At 36.1% G+C, this 16,509-nt stretch overlaps 1 protein-coding gene across 2 annotated transcripts in view; it reads left to right on the top strand.

Annotated features, from left to right (window-relative positions):
- Window positions 1-16,509, top strand: part of KIF5B (kinesin family member 5B) — a 37,155-nt gene that overhangs the window by 12,421 nt on the left and 8,225 nt on the right. The window contains exons 6-20 of one of the 2 annotated variants that reach the window (XM_056335793.1): window positions 270-325; window positions 443-530; window positions 1,991-2,115; window positions 3,571-3,675; window positions 4,103-4,248; window positions 6,126-6,274; window positions 7,587-7,780; window positions 8,588-8,656; window positions 9,772-9,978; window positions 11,853-11,996; window positions 12,571-12,756; window positions 13,606-13,723; window positions 14,057-14,118; window positions 14,226-14,335; window positions 14,519-14,620. In XM_056335793.1, coding sequence (XP_056191768.1) covers window positions 270-325; window positions 443-530; window positions 1,991-2,115; window positions 3,571-3,675; window positions 4,103-4,248; window positions 6,126-6,274; window positions 7,587-7,780; window positions 8,588-8,656; window positions 9,772-9,978; window positions 11,853-11,996; window positions 12,571-12,756; window positions 13,606-13,723; window positions 14,057-14,118; window positions 14,226-14,335; window positions 14,519-14,620 — 1,861 coding nt within the window. Of the gene's footprint in view, window positions 1-269; window positions 326-442; window positions 531-1,990; window positions 2,116-3,570; window positions 3,676-4,102; window positions 4,249-6,125; window positions 6,275-7,586; window positions 7,781-8,587; window positions 8,657-9,771; window positions 9,979-11,852; window positions 11,997-12,567; window positions 12,757-13,605; window positions 13,724-14,056; window positions 14,119-14,225; window positions 14,336-14,518; window positions 14,621-16,509 lie in introns of both variants that reach the window. The other variant, XM_056335792.1, reaches the window with a different exon arrangement.

Here is a 16,509-nt window from a genome sequence, read left to right as displayed (position 1 = left end):
AGTGATATTAAAAAACCCAAAAACCTTACCATGATACTGAGATGGGTATGCAATATGCTAATAACCTATACGTGATAAGAAACTGGAAAAGCATGGAGCTAATCTATATCATATTACTAAAGCTGCAGTAGTGGTTCTTTCGTGTATATTAAATGTCTTATAAAGTGTTGCTGAGAAATAACATCTATGGCTTGGACATGTTGTACACAGCTCATTCATTTTGAAAAAAAATCACACATACCTTAGCTTTAGATCTTTTTCTCTTCTAGTTTCAAAGACCAATCTTTCTGTTCATGAGGACAAAAATAGAGTTCCCTATGTAAAGGTGAGCATCAATCTGATACATTTTCATCTTTTGCTCCTCTAGTGTACATTTTTTACTTCTGGCTTGTTGGTGTGGTGTTTTGCCTTTCTTTTGTGTGTTTATTTTTTTTTTTTAAAGGGTTGCACAGAGCGTTTTGTATGTAGTCCGGAAGAAGTTATGGATACTATAGATGAAGGAAAATCAAACAGGCATGTAGCAGTTACAAGTAAGTATTATCTTTTTGTCTCCTTTTAGTGCTTTATCAGTTTGCTTGTGGTATGCCTCAAAAAGTAGGGAAGGCAAAAATAGTCAGCTAAATAATTCAGGTTTTAGAAAGGATCTAGCATAAGCTGTTTCAGCATATGTTTCAGAAACAAGTATTTAAATTCATTTCTTGTGAGATGTTGCTTAGACTTGGATTGAAAGGAGGAAGTAAGTGATCAGTGAGGAGCTCTGAATCATTGAGGAAAAAGGTGTAGTTCTGTGTTAGCAGTAGTGCAGAATCCCAGATTTGTGGAATTTGTTTCAATTAGCCTATGAATCTCTTAAGTGAGGCACTGTGGCTTGTCTACAGTTTGGCCATCTCTTGCATATTCTAAGAAAAGCTGTTCAGGATACATATTCAGACATGCTGCAGATTTAAGCAGCATTCCAATGTCCCAAGCTTTTTGCCCTGTGGCATGCAACTGAGTTGCAAGAAGCCATGTTGTAGGTCTCTGAATTCCAACACGAAGCAGGATTAGGAAATGACAGAGGGTTTAAAAAAACCAAAAAGGATGCTTCAGTTCTTAATGACTGAAGTGACTGTCAGAAATCTCCGAAAGCCAGTTTGAGTGTGAGTTTCACAGTCTTCCTGTGTCTAGTTCTTTATTCAGGAGAAGAAAGAATATACCGTCATTAAGAAAATAAAATGTTTTCTTCTCAATCCTTTGGTTAAGGATTGAAAATAAAAACATGATGTTCCTTTTAAGGAATGACTCAGTCCTGCACTTTCACTTAATTGCTCCTAGGTAGTAAGGTTCTGAACTGGGGAACCAGACCAAGTAACAGAGAAAGAGCAGAAATTTGGGTAGGAGGATATTCTATGTTGAGCTGCTTCTCTGGCATCACTAAGCTGGTCCTTTTAGGCCTGTGAGGGATTTATGGTTAAAAGGAAGAAACGGGCAGGTGTTCACATTCAGATTGCAGTCAGCTTAAATTTTGTTAGTTACTGAATTTAAAGAATGATTTTAATTAAGTCTTGTTTACTCTGCGTATTTCACAGCAGAGCGGGCAGTAGGTATTTCAACGAGCAAGGGCTGAAAGGTTATGGCCACCTAGTTCAAATTTGCACAAAAGGATCAAATGTGTTACGTTGTAAATACAAAAAAGAATATGTTCTGGTATCAGAATGTAAATGTGCTTTCTGTGCTAATAAAGTAAACTAAATGTGTGAAATCCATAGTTGACAGGCTAGCAAATCTTATCAGTGAGCTTATGTGATATTAATAGATGCCTAAGGGAAACTGGGTCTGTGTAACTCAATTAGATAATACTATTGGTTTTACTGCTTGTAGTTTAATAGTCATTGAGAGCTTATACAGTTTCATTAGCTTTAAATCTGTCATGTCAGTGTGTGAAGATACTGGGGTTTTAAGTTGGTTTTGTTGTACAAATGTTTTTGACAGTTTATGTTTTGGATTATAGATATGAATGAACACAGCTCCAGAAGTCATAGTATTTTTCTTATTAACGTAAAACAAGAAAATACTCAAACAGAACAGAAACTAAGTGGAAAACTTTACCTTGTGGACTTGGCAGGTAGTGAAAAGGTAATTCTAAATTTTTCTGCTGTGGAAAACTCTGGTTGTTCTTTACAGTCAAATATTTTAATACTAGTTGTTCACTTGTCATCTCTGAAGCATTTTAAATTTGACTTTGAATGTGGTTTTGGAATCCTAGTCTGGGTTGGCTATTACATATTACCTCTTCAAGCTGACCTGCATTTCTACAGTGAGGGTTTGTAAATATGAAATAGGTGGGGAAATAGGCTAGACTTCAATCTCTGTATCTGTGAGAGCAAAAATGTGTACAGGTGTGTTGGCTGGCCATATACTGGAATAAAGAGGTACCACTACATAAGAAAACTCAGATATTATACGTCCATAAAACAAGTTTCTTAGTTTGAAATTCTGATTAATATTGTTGAAATGACAGCTAGCTTTCCTGTGTCAGTGTCTTAAAGCAGTGAAGGAAACGTATACCATCTTGCTTATTCTGTATCACTTCTTAGGGACTGTAATTAACCTTTTAAGAGCTGGATTTTTGCTGGGTATTATCTTTGCTTCTGGGTTTATACCCATCTTTGTCTCCAGCTTGCTGTTGTCTTTCCTCATGTCATTGTTTGATGGCCTTGTCTCTGATACTGTGTTTATTCAGAAATGTTTCTTAGTGATGGTGGGTTGTTTTGTTGGTTTTTTTTAAATGAGAATGAAACTGAAAGCGTTGCAGTGAGAACAAAGTTAAAGGACTGCGTTGCAAGTCTCCTTTCTCTGTAGTTTGTTCCTTTCACTGTTTTATTTCGAACTTTGCTTTCATGCGTTTCCCAGTCTTTTTTAATTACTTGAGGCTCTCTGATGCCTTGTCTTGGGTTGGTTTAAACACAGACAAATAGAATTGCTTAGTTGTAGTCATGATCACAGCTTGGTGAGAATAGTAAAGGAGGATTACAGAACTGTAAGTCAAATTCTGGCCTTGCGGCGGAAGAGCTAAGGTGAATAGAATGGTGTCAGGGCAGATTTTTTTCACATTTCTGCTGATATCTGCTTAAGTTCCTGGAGCACTCATGTAGGTCAGACTCAGCTTCTGAAATCTGTTCTCACAAATTCTTGCTAATAAAGACTCTCTGCTATGTTTTCCAGAGGGAGTGGTGGTGGTGTATGGTGTTTAAGGAATTAAAACTTTTTGACAAACTTCAAACAACTTTTGAAGTTGTTTATCTGATAGAAGTCATCTTCTATGAAAAGGTGTATTTCACAAGGAAAATACTCACTTGAGGTTTCAAAAATTAGAAACATTTTCCAACACCGGGTTTTTAATGAAAAATTGATGGTGAATCAGGGAAAAGGTCTGAGCAGGAGTCTGCTTATTTTAATCCAGCTTGCTTATGAGTACCTCATAAAGTCAGGGAGATTGACTTCAAAGCAGAAAAATTACCAAAGTCTTGTATTAAATGTGGAAGGTGTTTTTTGAAGATGCGTTTAGTAATTTACTGAAACACTGTATAGGTTAGTAAAACTGGAGCAGAAGGTGCTGTGCTGGATGAGGCCAAGAACATCAACAAGTCTTTGTCTGCTCTTGGAAATGTCATCTCGGCTTTGGCTGAAAGCAGTGTAAGTATTCTCTTTTTGTGTTTTTATACTTCAAGGTTAAAAGCTTGCATCTCTGAACATGATATTATGCAGAAATTCTGTACTGATCTCAGTGATACGATAGAGTCTTTGAAACTAATCCAGTTGCATCAATGCATTGCAAGTGGCCGTTATTCTTGTACTGTGTCAACACTGATTATTAATAAAGTTACATTCAATGTTGGGGGACCTAGACATCATACTGAAAATTTTCTTGTGCTCTAACACGAAACATAGAAGCACAATTCTATGCCATCCCATGCATGTTTGGTCTTATGATTTATGAATTACAAGTAGAATTTAATGTCTTTCTAATGAAGCTTATACCTAGCAAAAGCATAACTCTTATTTCAACATATTAATGTGTCTGAAAAACCATGACTGATTCAATTAACCGTTTTCTTGGTAGACTTACGTTCCATATCGTGATAGCAAAATGACCAGAATCCTTCAAGATTCACTAGGGGGTAATTGCAGAACCACTATTGTTATTTGCTGTTCTCCTTCTTCATACAATGAATCGGAAACGAAATCTACTCTTCTGTTTGGCCAAAGGTGAGTAAAGGAGTTAATATTTTGCTCTTACTATGCTCAGAAATAAATGCAGACTGAGAAATAAGTACCCTGTTAAGATTCATGAACCAAATTACTTAAAATACTTACTTTTCTATAATTTTTCAGTGCATGTGTGGCTCAGTGTTGTGATCTACCTTACCTCATTATATAAAAATCCATAAACTGGGCATGATTCTAAAGACTGTATTTCCAGGAGGACAGTGTATCATTTGGTTTGAAATGTGGTTTAATGTATAGTCTTGGAGAGTAATTAATACTACTCTTTTTTTATTATTATTATTATTTATTTTATTTCTTCCCTAAAGTGGAAGGAGGGAGGAAAGAGTTCTCCCCTGTTAAGCCGAATTTTTCATTTGCCTGGAGAGCCTGTTCTCTGCCACCCTTTCTTTGATAGCGTGTTGAATTACACATTCTCATCTGTTTCTTGTACCTAGCATTCCAGTAACATTTGAGCTCGTACTTCTAAATTCCTGTGTCATTTGTAATGGAATTTATAAGTACACATTTCAAATTTGTTATTTTGTTATGTATCTCTTCTTTAATGCTATTAATGCTTCATTGTAATACTCTAGTTCCTGACAGCTAGATTTAATCACTTTGTCTACTGGAGCACATTACAAAAGCTGTCAGCATTTTACTTAGTTCATCTGGCCTTCTGTGTTAGCGTACCTCTTCCACAGTAATTCAAAAGGTAGTTTTCTACTGATCTTTTTAGATAAGTTTTTTATTATGAAAAGTAGACCAGATTTCTTAAAAGTCATGCAGAATATGGGTAGTTTGTGGATGTGGAGTAATGACCGCATTCTGCAATTGGTCTCCTTTTAGAGTCTAGGATGTCTTTTCCTTTCCTCTTAGTATGTCTTGAATGACCTATTGTATATTGGGAAGTGTTTTCCAGCTGTAGCTCTGTAGTTTCACTGCCTCATGTTCTTGACTTCTTCAGGAGTTAAGAGTACACTTCTGTCAGCCACCATAATTAGTCTGGTCTACTAATTCAGCCTTCTAGGGATGTTAAATTTATGCTGAAACCCTCAGCTGTAGTAACTGAAGGCTAGATAAATATCGCGTAACTTAGTAGAAAAACATGTGCCTTTTTATAGTAATCAGCTGCAATAAGATTTTGTAGAAAGGTGCTTATAGGACCCATAATGGGGTGGGAGGGGTGGATCTTTCTAATTACTATTATGTTTTTTTCCTGTTCTAATCTTTTGAGTGGGGTATTTGGTAGTAGAAGACTATACAGAAAAAATTACTGAGGTAAGTGAGGTATGGTACTAAAGTAAAACCTATATGCTAACTTCATTAGCATATATTATTCATGCCTGTAGTTTCTTCTCCAAAGCTAATGTCTTTGAGTTGGGTGAAGCTCACCCAGTGTAGACAATCACATCTGAACTTGTAACATCTTTTTGGTTAATGGAGATCTAGTAGCTGGATTTTTAGGTTGAAACAAGCTATTTCTTAAATAAGGTGGATGGTGTACAACCTAAAAATATTATGCTTTCCATTGGAGAAATGTTTGCTAGGTGTGGTGAATACTGTCCTTCATTCAAAGCTGTGCACTACTGTCCTGACTTGAATTTTTTCAGGTGAAAGTATGCGGCTGAATTTTTCCAAGTCACCCAGCTTGAGATTTTTTTTTAGCCTTGACAGAGTTTATTGTATTGCTCTGTCCATTAACAGTTGTATTAATCCAATTGAAAAAATAGTATAGTTGTCAGGGAGTAGAAATAAGCTTTTGGTAGAGGTTGGAATGTTTACCCTTTCACCAGTGAGATGCAGAAATTTTATTTAATAGCCTTTAATTCCTGTGTTTAAAAACTAAGTTTCAGAGCTCTTTGCTCTTTTCTATGCAGAGCAAAGACCATTAAGAATACAGTCTGTGTCAACGTGGAGCTTACTGCAGAACAGTGGAAGAAAAAGTATGAGAAGGAAAAAGAGAAAAACAAGACTCTGCGTAACACCATACAGTGGCTAGAAAATGAACTCAACAGATGGCGGAATGGTGAGAAGCAATTTTTTTTTTGTTCTGCAAACTTTAGGCAAGACAACAGAATTAGTCTTCAGGATACCAAAAATAAATAAGAGCACTGTGTAAGACAGTAATTAAGTCGACATTGGAACTTCTTGTTTTTCACTGTATTGCAGCTGGGATAGATTCTAATAATCACAATAATGGCAAAAACATCTGAAAGTGTGTTGGTGTTAGATTCTTTAACACTTGTTTTACTAGCAGAGCTAGAGTTACATACATTCTATTTTGGAGGAGAAAAGATGGTATTAATTGTAAATGCAGAAACTGAGTATTTCCTCTGGTTTGGTTCTCTAATTCTAATCAGTATCGCAAGATCTTGTCCTTGTTTAAAACTCAAACATGTTAATAGGCAAAAAAACCCACCCAAAGCCTGAAATTGCTGACAGTACAGAGTATGTGCCCATTCTTTATTCCTGAATAATTAACTTCTTATCCGTTGAAGTGTCTGGCAAAATGCAAGTTAAATATGGAGAATAAATTCGGGAAAGAAGGAATGTAGGACTGACTTACAGATGTATTCTGGAGTTTGGCAGCTATAGAAGGTGATTTTGAAATACTGTAGACATATGTACCACATCCTGATGTAGACCTGAGAAAAATAGCTGACTTAAATAAGTTTAGTAGGGTGGAGGTGGGGGGTGGGGTAATCTTTCGTAGAGATGATATGAGGCCGCACCTGAGATGTTAAGTATAGTTCTTCCAGAATATTGACACAAGATACTGGAGTGTTGAAAAGAGCCCATACCTTCCAAGGACTGCATAAAACGTTTTGTAATAAGACGTGAAGGAATTCAGTTTAGTTTACCAGAGAAGTGGCTTGATTAGTGTGTGGTATTTTTTGTATGTGAAGTTAGTAAAGTGTTCTCATCAGAAAAGGATTAATGAACATAAAAGGATAAAAGTGTAACTGAAAAAATATTTTAAATTGAAGCAAAGCAATTTAAAAGTGAACATGGCTACCTAGCAAAACAGACTGCCAAGGGAAAATAAAGGATTTCCTACCTTCAGGGTAAGTTAGGTGCCTTTCTAGAAGATATGGTTTGATGTGAGGTATGGAGCTCATAGCAGAGTAACTAGGTGAAATGCAATGTTCTGCAGTAAGCAAGAGATAGCTTGAATGATCTAGCAGTCGTTTTTTTGCCATGTAATCATGTGAACTCAATTGCTGATTAACCGTGGAGCAGTACTATTAGTGAGGAATATGTGATACTTCTCAGGGCTAACTGTGGAAAATACTTCATGGCTCACTGTACTAAAACTAAGTATTATCCTTTTCTTTAAGGGGAGACTGTACCAGTTGATGAACAGTTTGACAAGGAGAAGGCCAACTTAGAAGCTTTTGCAGTGGACAAGGATATTACTGTTGTTAATGATAAACCAGCTACCACAATTGGAGTAACTGGCAATTTCACTGATGCTGAGAGAAGAAAATGTGAGGAAGAAATTGCCAAACTGTACAAACAACTGGATGACAAGGTATGCTGTTCTTACTTAATGTAAGACCTCTTGGAAATTATATTGAACTATATTATGTAATACTTAATGTGCCAGTCTTCATTTGTTAGTACAGCTTGCTGAAGTATTTGCTAGGAGTGCCTATTCTAATACTGAAACTCTGATTAACATAAACCAAAACTGCTTTATCTGGTGCTAAGTGAGTATCCTTTCATAGTTGCTCTCCCTCCTTTGCTGAAACTACTAAAAAATGTCCTGAAAGCTAATGTATCTGTACATAGGGAAAAAAGATAAAAATGAAAGTTAGGAAGGAAAAGTTAATGAGAATCTTGAATGTTATTTCTGCTTTCTGGGAGTAGAACATTGCTAACCGATTGTTTGGAATAATGCTGTACCAGGAAAAAGTAAAATAAAAAGAAAGCAGGAAAATGAGTGAAGACAGCAGTTTTTTCCTTCTGTGTTATGCATATTTTATTTTAGCATTACTTTGAATTTAAGCAGTCGTACTAAGTTTGGAAAGGGGAAAAAATATTTTAATTAAATCCCTAGTTGTTTTTAGGAAGATAGAACAACTTGGAGAAGACTTGCAAAAGCACAGCTAGAAGAGTTTTGTCTTTGAAGCATGGTGTTTTACATATATGTGCCAGGTTAAGAGCCTAATGGATCAGCCAGTGAAATCAAAATGATTATTTAACTTTATTGCTTTCAGTTATGTAATCGTCTTAAGAATATGGAAAAGTTAGATGCCTAATATCTACCTGTCTCTTAGATTATTTTTTCTTAGTGGTATTTGTCAGTTTATTGAACACAGTCTGTCTTCAACTGCAGGATGAAGAAATTAATCAGCAGAGCCAACTAGTAGAAAAACTGAAAACACAAATGTTGGATCAGGAAGAGGTGAGTTTTGCTCTTGCATCTTTATTGTATTTTTGTTTGTCTTTCCTTTAAAGAAATTGGAAATGGAATAGGTTACAGTTTGGGACCAAGGAGTAGAATGGTGGCTTAATACGGTACAATAGTTCTCTTTAATTCCTTATCTAAATGCTCTGCCTGTTCATTCCTCCCATTTTACACTGTACTAATGGCTAAACCTAAAGCATTGTTACTTGAACCTTAAGTATCCATGAAGATCAAAGGAGTCAAAGTATTTTATGCAAAGGTATCAGCAGTTGTTTTCCACATGCCAAGTTAGCAGTTTGTCAAAACTAAAGATACCTCAATTTACTGTAAGGAATCTCTTTTGAGGTTTACTTCTGGTCAGTTGCTCTACAGAGAGAGAAGGGGGAGGAGGAAAATATAAAGGCCCATAATGAAAAAGGCAGTATCTGTGTGTTAATTCATATGCTTGCTATAATATTGAAACAATTTGTATGCACATGTTGCCACTGATGTAATTCAATTAAAGGGGGAAGATACCTATTAATAATGACAGTATTAATTTAATTTAGCCAAGATAGTAGAAAAAATGATTCTATATAGCACAATGATTAAAAAAATAATAATCTTTGTGTACATGGGAAGAAGGAAATGGGTAGCTCAGGAAGTTGGAGCTACTGTTTAATCTTTCTTACTTAAATAAATCTGCCTCTTTAGCAACTGTGCACTTTGTCTAGTTATTCTTAAGCAGCCAACAGGGTTAAGATGCTGGAAGTCTAGTTCCTAGCCTGTTGACAATTTCAGACTTGTGAGTAGTGTCCAGTGGCTTTTTTGAGAACTTGCAGTATTCCATGTGTATTTCCAGTTGCTGTCCTTGTGTCTTGATTTGTAATCACTTCCATCTTGCAAATACTTTAAAAGCTAAAGAACTATACATATAGCTGATAAATTTATTGTGCATTATACTCTCACTGTATCTGTACTTGCCATCCTTGCTGTGTGATGTTAGACACTAAAAAAGTAGACATAAGCTAGTGTAGTAGCTAGAAGTATTAATAAGATTCAACTTCTACATGGATTTTCTTGATGATTATATGTTGCTGTGATTTTGAATAAATCTCTTATCAATGTTGCAGCTTCTAGCATCGACCAGGCGGGACCAAGACAACCTGCAGGCAGAGTTGAATCGCCTTCAGGCTGAAAATGACGCCTCTAAGGAGGAAGTGAAAGAGGTGTTACAAGCTCTTGAAGAATTAGCTGTCAATTATGATCAGAAGTCTCAGGAAGTAGAAGATAAGGCAAAGGAATATGAATTGCTTAGTGATGAACTCAATCAAAAATCGGTATGAAATTGGGATAAGAAATTACTGACGGTCTTCAATGTAACTTTTATTGCCTTACCTCCTCTTGCTTGAAGTCATTTAAAGGTTTTTCACAAGGGAAAATGGGAGTCTTAAGTCTGAAACTTCTCGAGTTTTAGCAAAGGATGATTTTCTAAAACCAGAGAGTTTCAGAAAAATGCACAGTGAATATTGACCTTTATAGCTCTCCTCTTTTTAGTACCTGTGGCATTTTACTACCTGAAGAGTATTCAGCAAAATCTTGGATGTCAGAAATTAACATTTTTATTGCCTGTTTGTGAGTTTTGTCTGTCATTCTGGTGCAGTTGGGGTAATCCTCACTTAATCAGCTCCTTCTAGTCTTGAAATTGCAGTGAGCATGCTACAGCTTTTCTTCACAGGAATGTGTATTTGCATGCTATATTTATGGCACATAAAATAACTTATCTTGATGCCTTCAAAAATAGGCAGTTTATTTTACTTTCTGAAAGCAGTAGTCCTGAAGACTGAGGACATACTCCAAAAAATTACCCTGGTTGAAATACAGATGCAACATCAGTCCCGAAGAATGAATGCCAGACACCCCCTTAACAGTTTCTGACTTGACTGACCATTTTGGTAGCCAATTATTTGGCAGACTTCAATCAGTTTTAAACAATTAATAGTCTACTCACTATCCTAAAATTCTAAGTACTGGAAAGGATCAGCATGCCTGCTGGCATTGCACACAGAATATGTGATGGGCACAAGTCACATTATTCTCTGTTCTTGAAGATGAAAATTCAGTGGGTCTGGGTCTTCTAGTGAACGTGGGTTTCAATTTTCAGTTAGTAAGATTTGGCTAGATAGAACACTGGCATTGAAGCTGATGTTCACAAGATCACGAAACTTCTCTTTAAACTTAAAAGTATTCTAAGCTGAGTAATCTTTACTGATAACTTACATCACTTGAAGGTCAGCTGGAAGTCAGATGATCTCTGGTCTTCCTATCATGGGCAGCGTTTAAAATTTTGTGAAACAGGCTAGCTCAATGTGTGTGATTGTGAAGGTTTGGGGTTTTTCTGTTTTGTTTGCATTGGTTTTCATTTTATAGATAGTTATAATATCTAGAATCACTTGACTAACATGCATTGAGTGTCATGAATAACTTGATCCATAAGAAGGCAACAACTGTTCTGAGGTGATGTAAAATGTAAGGTGTTTGGTCTGTCACAGCTAACCCGTGCAGCAACCATTCTGTGGCATCACTGGCTGAGACTTTTCTGCTGTAAAACTTCAGGCATTTTTTTAAAACTGGAGAACAAAAAGCAGACAACTTTGGAGTATGCAGGCTGCTGAGCTGCAGCCATTACCAACCACAGCAGCTCAGACTAGCTGAAAAACTGCTCTAGAATAAGTTTAGTGCTTATGAACTCTTGGAAATGGGTGCCATTTTTTTATTTGCAAGTAGGAAAGAGTTAAAAGCTCTGCAGGCAAAGCTGAAATTCCTTTCCTTTACCAAAATATGGTGACGGGTGTTGGACTTGCTGTCCGTGTACCCCTTTCCTATAAATGCAGTTCTCTGCAATATTTAACTGTATATAACTCTGAAGCTGTTTAACAATGTTGACCTGAATTTTGTGGCAGAGTTGTAAGATTATATTTTGTGAGCTGAAGGCCTCTATCCCCAGCATTTTACATATCTTTCAGAAGAAATGCTGTCACTCTAGGACTTCTAAATTTTTACTGATCTGGTTTTAGACATAAAAATGGGACATTTCAGTAGGTAACCAACCACATGTTGCTATATGTAAATAAATAGTATGAAATTAGTTCTAAAAATAAGTGTGTTGGTTTTGTGTGTGTTTTTTTTTTTAATTTAACTTCTTTTACTATAGGTCACTCTAGCCAGTATAGATGCAGAGCTTCAGAAACTTAAAGAAATGACCAACCATCAGAAGAAACGAGCAACAGAAATGATGGCCTCCTTACTAAAAGATCTTGCAGAGATAGGAATTGCAGTAGGAAATAATGATGTCAAGGTAAGGATTTTTAATGCCATGTATTGCATACATACATTGTGGCTAGGTGGAGTCAGTTTTCTTAGTATGGTAAAAATAACCACTAGAGGAAGCCTTATGTGTATTAAGCAATGGATAAGCTTATGCCCAAGTTGTTAAACTGTGACTCAATCAGGTCCCAAATAGAATTTGATTCCTCAAAGACAAGGAAAAGCAGGTATGATTTATTTATTTTTTTTTTTTTTTCTCTCAGAAGCAGAGTTTTCATTCATACTGTTAAACTGCTATATGAAGTGGTCGTAATCAACAACATAGTCTTCAAAATTTAATGCTGACCTGTAGTGCCAATCAGGAAGATACTAACATTAAAAATGGAATGAGGAACTGAAAAGATAAATCTGGAAGATCACTGTAGGACAAGAATGTGAGCAGTATTAGAAATCTATACTGAACTGTATTTCCTTCTTCAAAGGACTCATTACCTTTGTGCAGACTTCTAAATAACCAATAGGAAAACTTAAAGTTGTTCCAGCTCGCCTTTAATTCTATTTCATTGTCTGAGCTTTCTAAATGTTCATTCCACGCTTTTCAGCAGCCTGAGGGAACTGGCATGATAGATGAAGAATTCACGGTTGCGAGACTGTACATTAGTAAAATGAAATCAGAAGTAAAAACAATGGTAAAACGTTGCAAACAGTTAGAAGGCACACAAGCTGAAAGCAATAAGAAAATGGAAGAAAATGAAAAGGAGTTGGCTGCCTGCCAGCTCCGTATCTCACAGGTAAATGTTTCTTTTGTATTCCTAAATGTTCTTTTGAATTCATTAACCTGCTGGGTGAAAGAAAAGTTGCAGTTTTTGACACCTAAAAAAATACATTTGTGAGCGAACAGCCACAAGACTCAGCTGTATGCTCTGTATGCTCTCTTCAGTTTTGATGCTTCTGTGTAATTTTGTGACAGGGTGTTAGAATTTCTGCAATATATCTGTAGCCTGATAATGCTTTTTTAGCACTTGTATTAAATAGTGGGGTCCATATGTTCTCCATCACAGGAACATTTACAAGTACAAGTCTTACAGAAGCAGTGGCTAGTGAGCACTCTGCCTACTAATGCAGCAAGATGGAAGTTGGGAAAGGTAGCAATAGCACAATAAAATTACGGTAGGCTTGCATAGCACATTAAACTTACTTGTAATGCAAGAAAGGCCATTTTAATGAGATTGTTAGAAAAGGTCAGTAACATGACTTCTAACACTTCTGAAAATTGTGATCTACATATGCAATTTAATTTTTCTATATTTTGTTTTACGTACAGATGGTCACTTGTTTTTTTGAGATGCATAGTTCAGTGCAGCCTTCTAAATACAGTAGGCCTCTCTTGCCTCTGATAGTATTTAACATTCAAAACATCTCCCAGCCAAAAATGTATTTCGTTCCGATCCAGAATAAAGATGTTGTCTTACAGGCTACGTTACAGGTCTACCTGAGTAGTCATATTCTTCTTAGTTTAGTTGGCACCATTTTTGTTTTGACATCAGGTTACTTGTTTTAAAAATAAGTATAAACTGTTTATGCAGATGTAATTCTGTGATACCTAGTTCTCAAGTAAATGAATCTTTTCATTCTACAAGCATGAAGCCAAGATCAAGTCGTTGACTGAATATCTTCAGAACGTGGAACAGAAAAAGAGACAACTAGAAGAGTCTGTGGATTCCCTTAATGAAGAATTAGTTCAACTTCGAGCACAGGGTAGGAGCTGCCTCCCTACACCCCAGCCACCACCGTTTTAAGTATATAGTGCTAAACAGGGAATTGTTCTATTTAGATTGAAGGGCAGAGCTATAGAATGGCTTTTGGCTCTGAACATGTAGAATTAATCAACGGGAGAACATGTTTCAAACAGCAAACTAATATGGATAGCATTAAGTTAAAGATGATACTGATTTAATTGATGTTTGTGGTGGGAGGGGGCTCCTTCCAGATTTTTAGGTGTTGGGAAGGGAAGGTGGAATTAACTCCATCTTTCCTGTGATTGCCTGTTTACCTGGTTGAAATGTGTTTTCTCTCCTCTATATCTACTAGAAAAAGTCCATGAGATGGAGAAAGAGCACTTGAATAAGGTTCAAACTGCAAATGAAGTCAAGGTAAGTTAATTTCATTGGCTTTTTTGTTGGTTTTTTTTTAAACAAACAACAACAAAGTGAAGTATGGTAACTGCCTGAAATGTAATAGATACTGTTTTTTCTAATAGCAAGCTGTGGAACAGCAAATTCAGAGCCATCGTGAGACGCATCAGAAACAAATCAGTAGCCTAAGAGATGAAGTTGATGCAAAGGAGAAACTTATCACTGAACTTCAAGAGTACGTAATTGTCATTATTTTAGTAATGCCAAATGGCTCTGGACCATGTAAGTACAGAAACACAGCATGGTGGGAAAGAAGCGGCAAGGGTTTCCTCTAGCAGTGTCTTTCTAACTTGTGTTGCTTTACTGAATGTTGTGTTTGACAGGTTCAGTTCATATAATATTTGCTTTCTGTGTTCAGCCAAAACCAGAAGATGATGCTTGAACAGGAACGTCTTAGAGTTGAACATGAGAAGTTAAAAGCGACTGATCAGGAAAAAAGTAGAAAACTGCATGAGCTTACGTAAGTGATAATGGTGCATTAAACAAATGTGTGTGGGAACACTTGCATTTTAAAAACTAATGACCTAATATGATGAAGTGGCTCTCACTGTATGTGCCTGTTAGAGGTTCCAGAGCCTTCTTGAACTTGATGATTTTTTTAAACCTTTGCACTGCCTTAATATTTGAAATTGGAAGTAAAATAATGTGATGGCCACAACTTTTCCTTTGTTAATGTTATGGGTTGGAGTGATTAACTTCCCAATTTGCAGCTAAGTATTGCATGCTTTAAGACTGGAAGAGGCTTGTAACAGTTCCCTTACCCTAGGTTTTTTTGTTCTTGTGTGATTTAACGAGTTGCATGGTTCTAACGGGCTTATTCTTGAGATTAAAGAGCTGCATACTTCATTGAGTAACTAAGTACAGTCAGTGTACTAGTGAATTAGAGACTGAAAAGTTAATGCAAAAATTAGAACTGGATTCTGCTTGCAGGTACGTATCCAAGGGTCAAGCTGAAAAACGGTTCTCAACTTGTAGAAATCAGACCATAATCTCCTGGAAATGTTTCTAGAATATCAGTAGCGACCCCTTTCTGGTATATATGAATTCATCTTTACAGAAGTTAAAACAATACTTTATACTTAAAACTTAAAAAGTGCATGCTTTTTGGCCGTGTTTAAAAACACGCAGTGGCTTTCAAGTTTTTATCATAGAATTTGAAATAATTGGAGGGACCCGACTGGTCTATACTGATATCCAATAAGCAACACTTTTTTTTTTTCTTTTAGCCTTACTGTGAAATACGATGTTGCTTTAACTGGCTAAGATTTTAACAGTACTCTGGTTTTACTAATCCATCTTATTCTAATTTATTTATATGTCACAATGGTTATGAAAGTTACAATAGGTTTTCTTGTCTTGTAAGATTTAGTATACATACCACATTATTAATCCTTATTTCGGTTTACAAGCTAAACTATATAAAGTATTGATCTGTTAAAGGCACGTGCTATATTAGAAACTTTCCTTTTCAAAAGGCTTGCAAAGAAGCATTCAGAATTAGTTTGGTATTCTGTGTCCTCCCCCAGCCTTTTTGAATCCAGTTATTATATAATATATACAGTATATATTATATACTGTATGTCATAAATGTGCATGGCAAATGGCGGGCCAGAAAATGCAGGTTATTAACTTGTTTTTTATAGTTTATATATAACTTAGAGTTATATAAGATGCCTGGAACTACTTTTCCAGGTCCGGAAAATGGTTAGGATGCTGAGATATTCTTTAGAATATTTTATTACCTCAAATGTTTAATCGTTTAGTAGTGGAACTGGCCAAGTAAAGAGAGGTTTCAAGAGGAAAAGCAGCTTTTTGGCTACTTAGTAGAAACACTTCATTTTCATGCAGTCCCTGGCCTTCCTGTTCCAACTTTTGAGTCATAAAAAGAAAAGTCCACATTTCTTTCCTGTATCCTGTCATCTTAGTGATTGCACTGCCTTATAATTTTGAGAGAAAACATTAGCAGTGTAGTAAACACTTTCACATTAAATTGGAAGACAGAAGCCCTGTAGGGTGATAATCGTGAGGGTATATTCCTGTGAACTGAGATCGCTGTTTATGATGCTAGCTTTGGCAAATGTGTAGAGTGGTGAAATGGTAGAACAAAATAAAGATCCTTAATCTGCCATGTGATACCATCTCAGCTAGTAGAGCTAGAACATTTGTAGGGTAAGATCTCCTGAAGTATTCATCTTGGACTTGACTCTGATAGTCTTTCTTTACCTATTTTAGAAACTTATAATTTATGCATGTGAACATACTTGTTTGTATTTTTTCAATATTAAAAGTACTTCCCTCTCTTCCTCCTGCAACTCCCCCACTCCCACCCCATATGGATTTCTGAGTGTG

This window comes from Falco biarmicus, chromosome 4 (assembly GCF_023638135.1).
Source record: "Falco biarmicus isolate bFalBia1 chromosome 4, bFalBia1.pri, whole genome shotgun sequence".
In the NCBI taxonomy this organism is placed as follows: domain Eukaryota; kingdom Metazoa; phylum Chordata; class Aves; order Falconiformes; family Falconidae; genus Falco; species Falco biarmicus.
This window is presented reverse-complemented; position numbering and strand designations above follow the sequence as displayed.